The 8,476-nt window shown below is 36.8% G+C and overlaps 1 protein-coding gene across 1 annotated transcript; it reads left to right on the top strand.

Annotated features, from left to right (window-relative positions):
• Positions 1–2,320: 2,320 nt before the first annotated feature.
• On the top strand, positions 2,321–2,770 carry LOC145094967 (uncharacterized). The gene has a single exon (XM_079032922.1). The coding sequence runs from the start codon at positions 2,321–2,323 to the stop codon at positions 2,768–2,770; it is 450 nt and encodes a 149-aa protein (XP_078889048.1).
• The last annotated feature ends 5,706 nt before the right edge of the window (positions 2,771–8,476 follow it).

Here is an 8,476-nt window from a genome sequence, read left to right as displayed (position 1 = left end):
GTTTATATTCCAACTTTTATACTAATATCTTCTCTTATTGCTGAGTATATCTTGATACTCACAATGATCCCAACACTATTTTCAAGAGTGTAAGGTGTACCCATTTATCCTTGATAAAGTAAACTCACTAAGAAGATTCAAAGAAATTAAACGAAAGAATAAGGTTGTGCAAGGTTCTTACTATACTTCTCGACATGCCCAAACAACGCAAGTTAAACAAAGTAAAATCCGCTAATTAACCAAAATTAATCAATCCCAAACATTTTCCAATAAGATGTATCGATGTAATCTATATGCATGGCATACTAAAATTTGTATTTTCTTTGCTATTGAGTCTACAAGATGTTTTTTATAGTATTAAAAAAGGATCGGTGAATTACTTATTTCTAAGAGCCCAATTTGTATTTTTATAAAAAGATGTTTTTTTACAATAAATCAAAACAGATATCACCACTGGGTTTTGTTGAGTTGTAAAATATGTGGACCACTCACTGGTATAAGGGTTTGAATTCCATCTCCAAATCAATGAAGGGATCAAATGGGTAAAGCATTATAGATCTTACATTCATGACCTGGTAAGCCACAAAAAAATCATTGACTAAATTCATATACAAAAATGTAAAAATAAAAAATAAAATCGACATATACAAATTCACTACCGAGTTGACATATCTTCCAAATCGAAACAATGGATGCGAGGTAGTGGTTCTATTGTGTCCATCTTTTTGCTCTCCAGATACCTATAACTTAAAAAATCAAAATCAACAATACATATCATAAGAACAAAAATCGAAGTAGATTCAAAAAACATAACCATTATGGATTTAAACTTAAATTGAAAGGTTTTATAGATTAGAATTTCAAAGTTAAAACATAATAAAAGAAACATAATCTAAAACGTACACAAAATCGATCTAAACTATGATCAAATTAAAGTAGAATCCAAAGAAATTTATCTTTATATCATTCATTCTTCTTCCATGATGATCGAACACATGAATGATCCACACAGATCGAAGCCCACAAATATTCTATTTCTTCTTTCCCCAAATTTCTTCTCCACTACAAAATTTAGGTTAGATAAATTATATAAAGAAATGAGGGGGAGAGCGTAGGAGTACTAGTAATGAGGGGTGAGGCGGGGTATTTTTTCATTTTATTTTTGGTGACAATTAATTGTCATTAATAAAATCCCTAATTTAATGCATTTTATTTTTGTTAGATTTAATTGTAATTAATAGGATTTCTAATTTAATTCATTTTATTTTTGTGAGATTTAATTGTAATTAATAGAATTCTTAATTTAATTCATTTTATTTTTGGTGATATTTAATTGTCATTAATAGAATTCTTAATTTAAAACGTAATATATTTTTTATAAAATTTGTGGACAAAATTAAAGGGTTGACAAAGATGATGTCGACAAATAATCCAAATATGGAAAATATAGGATTGAAATACAATCAATGGTCCTGATTTTTTCAGTTTAGAATTAAGGGTTCTCTTTTAATAATATTTAGAGATATAACATTTTATATTTTTGTATGTTGACTCAAAAGCAAAACTTTTGGCAACATAAAAAACTCAGTCAATATATCAATATATTACAATATTTTTTGAAAAACTCTAGGAACAATAAATATTCCATCGTATACAAATTAATTTTATTTCCCATTTCTTTGGAGTAGGAAAGCTTGTTCCATGAGATTTGGGAAGGTCATAATTGTCTGAACCAGACATATACAATGGGAGAAATTCAAATTAGTTGATTTAAAGTCCTTAACATAATACCCAATATGAAATATTAAGGCTAGGACCCAACACAATATTTTATAACTTGGAAGAGGGATGTCGTAATCCAAGCTATAAAATATTTGAAGGTAAAAGAATGATGTCTCACCTAAAGACATGATACTAGACCAGCCTTTTGCTATAATATTTCTATTTCTATTTACCATGTTCTCATAATTCAGATTCTGAAAAGGGATGTCGTAATCATAATCGAATTTTAGAACGCAAATAATGTTTCCATATATAGAATTTCCTTATGTTGAACCATTCCAACATAACATTCATATATAATAGACAATATATATTTAAGATAATTAGCAGTATTTTATTTATCTTATTATAGATGGTACTAAAGTGTAATATCTAGTCTTATATATAGGACCTTTATTGTAATCTTTAAATCTCAAGAATAATACAAAAATCATTCGGTGGCTTATTATGGTATCAGAGCCGCCACAGCCTCTTTAACCCTAAATCACCGATTTTTTTTTCTTCTTTCTCTTTTCTTTCTTCTTTCAATCATTCTTCAATGGCGATGATCCAATCCTTTACCAATGTTGAGAAAACTACTCACAATTCTCACAAATTCGCCTTTAAACTCTCACCCACCAACTACGGATTCTGGAAGCAAATGATTCAGCCCTTCTTGGTCACCAATCGTCTATTCGGTTATATAGATGGTACCATCCAATGTCCTCCACCGAAGACTGCTGTAACTACGGACACAGCCTCCACTGATAACCCTAGCTATCTTCATTGGATTACCAATGATGCACATGTGCGGATGATTCTTGCCTCTACTATTTCAGAAGCCTCCTATCAACATGTTCAAGGTACAACTTCCCGGGATCTATGGCTCTCCCTTGAAAGAGCCTATGCCCCCAACAACTCTTCTCGTGAATACACATTGAAGACTCAACTTTTGAAGATCGAGATGAAGGGTGATGAAACATCATCTGCCTATCTCACCCGAGCATAGGAATATGCAACTGCTTTAGCTAATATTGGAGAACCCGTAAAAGACAAAGACCTAACCATGCTAGCTATCTCTGGGCTACGTGATGAATATAATGGCCTAAAGTCAAATCTGTTGGCTCGTTTCCCTCCAATAACCTTCCATGAACTGCATGGGTTATTATGTGATCATGAGTTTATGATAAATCGATCACTTCCAGCAGTCCCCCAGGCCTTCATGGCTGTTGTCCCACCTGTTTCACGCCTCCCAGCTGCCCCACCAGCATAATTGACTAGTTTACAGCAGCTGGCAGCACAACTTGGCTACCAAATCAGCCCCATTGTGGCTACAAACAATCAGCCCCAAGCCTTCTATACCAACCGAACTTCCAACAATTACCGGGGCAAGCGTCGTGGTAACTCCCGTGGCAACTACAACCGAAATCATGATGATTCACGTGTTTCTGGCTCTGGTGGTAACACTCGTCCACGTCAGTTTGCTTGGGCTTCAACTCAGAATATGGTGTATGGCCACTGTAACCGGTGTGGCATAGGTCATCTTCCAGCCCAATGCCCAAATCAGCCCTCTTTAACTTCAGCTCGTGATTTGTCCCAAGCCAATTATGCAACATTATCAAAAAATGGCTCGGCTGCCGGTTCAACATGGTTTCCCGACACTGGGTCAAACAGTCACGTTACACCCGACTTCACAACTTTAGACAATGCTGATGCTTACAATGGCAACAATTCTCTTCATGTTGGTGACGGTAATCCTCTCCCTATTTTTCACATTGGTTCATCTAAATTATACTCTCCCACCAAAACCTTTAATCTATCTAATGTTCTTCATGTAGCTGAAATCAAAAAGAACCTTTTATCTATTCAACAATTCTGCTTAGATAATAACGTGTTTTTTGAATTTCATTCGTCCTTTTTTGTTGTGAAGGACGAGTCTACACATTCCATCCTACGCACGGGACCAAGTAATCAAGGGCTATATTCGTTGTGTCTCCCAAAATTGAAGTCTCTTCCTCATATGTCTTTCACCGCCATCAAAGCATCATCAACCACTTGGCATCATCGTCTTGGGCACCCTCATGCTCGTGTTTTTCAATCAATTATTTCTCGTAGTCATTTACCTATTTCTTCACATGTAATTTCTTCTTTATGTTCTAGTTTTCAAATGGGAAAATCGTCAAAATTATCATTGCCACTTTCAAATTATCGTAGTAATCATGTTTTGGATTTAGTTTATTGTGATGTTTGGGGCCCCGCCCCCGCCCCATCTACTTCTTTTAGTGGTCACCGATATTTTTTATTATGCGTTGATCATCATTCCCGATACATGTGGTTTTACCCATTAGCTCAAAAATCGGATGTTTATATCACTTTTAAAAACTTTGTTCTCATGGCTGAAAGACAATTTACAACAAATCTTAAACAAGTTCAAACTGATTGGGGGGGGGGGGGTTGAATTTCGCACTCTTGCATCTTTCTTCACCTCTCTTGGTATAATCCATCGTCGCTCCTGCCCTCACACAAGTGCCCAAAATGGCCTTGTTGAGCGGCGTCACCGACATGTAGTGGAAACGAGCCTTGCTCTCCTTGCTCACTCACATGCTCCTCCACGTTTTTGGGACTTTGCTTTCGAAACAACGGTTTACTTAATCAACCGTTTGCCCTCTCGTAATTACTCCAACAAATCTCCTTTTGAGCATCTTTTCAATAAAATCCCAGATTATTCTTTCCTTAGAATCTTTGGGTGTCAATGCTTCCCGTATCTTCGCCCATATAACCGACATAAAATGGATTTTAGATCCACCCCGTGTGTCTTTTTGGGATATAGCCCTCTTCATCATGGCTACCGGTGTTTGGATCCAACCACTGATCGCGTATACATTGCACGCCATGTTCGTTTCAATGAAGAAAATTTCCCTTTTACCCCTTCTCCTACACCTTTACCTACTGAAAACGAACCTCCTTATTTCTCATCCTTTCCACAACCTCCACCTATTCCCGACACTCAAAATGCAACCCCAGATCCACCTACTACTTCAGCTTCTTTTCAGCCCGCTGCAGCCCCGGTTACGCCCGCTGCTGCCTCTTTTCAGCCTTCTAACAGCCCACAAACTCAGCCTATACCTGCTGCCCCTACACCCACTTTTCAGCCCCAACCTTCATCATTACCCACACAGCCCCATACCCGACCTCCCAACCTTCGCCAAAACCCAAAAACCACCACTAGATATGACCCATCAACCTACTTCTCTTCCAATTGTCTTGCTGATTCTATTGAACCATCCTCTTTTACCGTTGCTAACAAATCACCAATATGGCGTCAAGCCATGACTGAAGAGTTTGATGCACTTGTCAAAAACGGAACTTGGTCTCTAGTTCCATTTGCTAAAAACACTAATGTCATTGATTCAAAGTGGGTTTACAGGATCAAAAAGGATGCAAATGGGAATGTTACTCGCTACAAAGCCCGCCTTGTGGCGAAAGGCTTCAACCAACAACCGGGTGTTAACTACCAAGAGACATTCAATCCCGTTGTCAAAGCAACAACAATCCATGTTATTCTATCTCTTGTTGTGACAAATCAATGGTCTCTCAGACAACTTGATGTTAAAAACGCCTTTCTCCATGGTGATCTCAAGGAAACGGTTTATCTACGTCAACCACCGGGCTTTGTTGATAAATCAAGACTTGATCATGTTTGCTTACTCCATAAATCCTTGTATGGATTGAAACAGGCATCGAGAGCATGGTTTGAACGACTCTCTCAACCTTACAGTCTCTCGGTTTTGTTGGTTCTAAAACCGATCCCTCATTGTTCATCCACAAGAATAGGGGTACATTAGTCTATGTTCTTATTTACATAGATGATATTATTGTTACCGGGAATGATCCTCAAGCAATCACAGGTGTTATCTCTAAATTAGGATCAACTTTTGTTGTCCAAGATCTAGGGAATTTACACTATTTCTTGGGCCTTGAGATTGTTTCTCATGGTAAACACATCATTCTATCTCAGTGCAAGTATGTCTCTGACTTGCTAACACGTACTGGTCTAGCAGATTGCAAACCCGTGTCATCGCCCATGAGCAGCTCTCAAGTGTTAACCTTGTTCGACAGCCCCTTGCTAATGGATCCAACCAAATACCGCCAAACAGTTGGTGCTCTACAATATGTAACTCTCTCGAGACCCGATATTACTTTTGCCGTCAACAAAGTTTTCCAATTCATGCAAACTCCAACAGAAAACCATTGGTCTGCTGTTAAACGAATACTTTGTTATCTCAAGGGAACATCGCACTTTGGCCTCTTTATCCGTCATGGGTCTGCTTCTACACTTCAAGCTTTCACCGATGTTGATTGGCGCACCACCTTAAAAGCGTACTTTGATGCTGATTAGGCCGGCTATCCAGATGACCGTCGGTTCACGGGGGGATTTGCCATCTACTTGGGTTCCAACCTAATTTTGTGGACTGCTCGCAAACAACGTACGGTTTCTAGATCTTCCACCGAATCTGAGTATAAAGCTCTTTCCGACATGGTTGCTGAGATAACATGGCTAGAAGCTCTCCTAAACGAGCTTGGTATTACATCTAAAGTCTCTCCCACGCTTTGGTGTGATAACTTGGGGGCCACATATCTTTCCACCAATCCTGTGTTTCATGCACGAACGAAACACGTAGAAGTGGACTACCATTTTGTACGCGAAAAGGTTGCTCAAGGAAAGTTGAGAGCTCAATTTATTTCCACACATGATCAAATTGCCGATGTGTTTACGAAACCGCTCCCATCTCAAAGATTTCTGATGCTAAGGTCCAAGTTGCAGGTTGTTCCCCGCCCTCAACTTGCGGGGGGATAATAGACAATATATATTTAATATAATTAGCAGTATTTTATTTATCTTATTATAGATGGTACTAAAGTGTAATATCTAGTCTTATATATAGGACCTTTATTGTAATCTTCAAATCTCAAGAATAATACAAAAATCATTCGGTGGCTTATATATATATATATATATATATATATATATATATATATATATATATATATATATATATATATATGACTAAATTTTATTAAAATCTCAATCTAAGCTTTTAGAATTGAAATGAAGTATAATTTCCTCTCCCTTAATTATCGCAAAACAACTTTTCCCAATTGAAACTTTTGTTTTCTATAATTAATATTGCTAACTTGCAACACTTATCATAATTATCATACTCCCATTAACATGATGATTATTGGCATAACACTTATGCTCCCACTAGCTTTGACATGTACTCAGAAATCAGCTGGACTTCTAGAAATCCATACTTTATTGACGTTCTTACCAAAGTTCAAACTTTTGATACAAGATGCTTTGATAAAAATTTATCAAAATCATACACCTTTCCTTAGATAGCACACATGTGTGTCTAAAAAATTTCAGAACTATGAAAAGGGATGTCGTAATCACAGTCTCAATTGTTTAGACCTTTTTCATTCCTCACAAGTCCATGTTAGTGTGTCGGTTAACCACACACGCTCCACTAACGACTTTGAGAATGCAAATATCATAATTGCTATCTACTTAAAACCTTTTAGTGAAAGCGTTTCCTCTCCATCATTTTCATGAATCGGAGAGAAACCTTATGACACTTAGATTTTATGGTGTATGAGTTCCTGTCCATGTGAATTTTTCAAAACCATAATCACAAGACAAGGTTAGCGACAAATTCAAACTCATATGGACTGAACTTGTGCAGCCTTAACTTCTTGCCACCTGGCAGCACAAGGGCCTGCCATTGCTTCCAAGTTGTTATGCAACCAATTGAGAACTCTCAGAACTTATATGCAAAGCCAACTTTAACTAGAATGGGCACAGAAATAGGAATATGTCAACACGATAGGTTATAAACCTCAAGTCATGTGCTAATGATAAACTACAGGTTTTATTCTTGATTAGACTCTTTCAATATCTTTTAGACTCCCACTGTCCTCTTGACATATAAGACTCTCTTGCTAAGACCCATTCCTTGACAAACAAATATTCAAGAGATAGTGTAGATTCTTATCAAGACAAACACTTCACACAATTGGCCTAAGTTGGTCTCTGTTTTATCCAAAACATCACAACTTACCAATTTCAAATGTACAAGAGTAGGAAACATTTTACTCTTACATTTGACAAGTGTTAATAAACCTTCTTTAAGACGTGTCACTCAAATTACAATCTTGGAGTATGAATCTAAGACTTGTTTTGGAATGAAGTATGTATCACCTTCTTGATTTAACCATTTAAATCATTCATGACTTCTCTTCTTAGCCATAAGAATGCAATAAGATGTCCCCAGAGGATGAATTGTGATATGGTCTTACAATCATTAAGATGATCATAAAGCATGATACTAAAGTACTCTCCCATCTTTTTAGATTTGAGAAACTTTTATCTTTCTACCAAATTTAATTCTTCTCATTCGTGCTGCCATACATCGAAACTTTTCCAATGATTCAGAATTATACTTAAACTTGTAAGTATAACCATATTTACTAAACTTTAGTAAATCATGACGAATAGTCTTATCGATCTTTTGTGGTGGACTTGACCAGTGCACAAGAATGTGTACCCAATCCCTTAGTCCTTCACTTGACTCACATATACATGTGAACAAGGAATTAGTCTTAATTTTCCAAAGATGAAGATTTTCATTCCTCATACTGTACAACTTGCATG

The sequence above is a fragment of the Lactuca serriola genome, chromosome 3, assembly GCF_051521515.1.
Source record: "Lactuca serriola cultivar US96UC23 chromosome 3, Lser_US96UC23_V15, whole genome shotgun sequence".
Classification (NCBI taxonomy): Eukaryota; Viridiplantae; Streptophyta; class Magnoliopsida; order Asterales; family Asteraceae; genus Lactuca; species Lactuca serriola.
Note: the sequence above shows the minus strand (reverse complement) of the source record. Positions and strands in the feature narration are given on the sequence as shown.

Bases quoted from the DNA above. Each gene is read 5' to 3' on its own strand.
- LOC145094967 (XM_079032922.1), top strand. From the start codon at position 2,321: ATGGCGATGATCCAATCCTTTACCAATGTTGAGAAAACTACTCACAAT.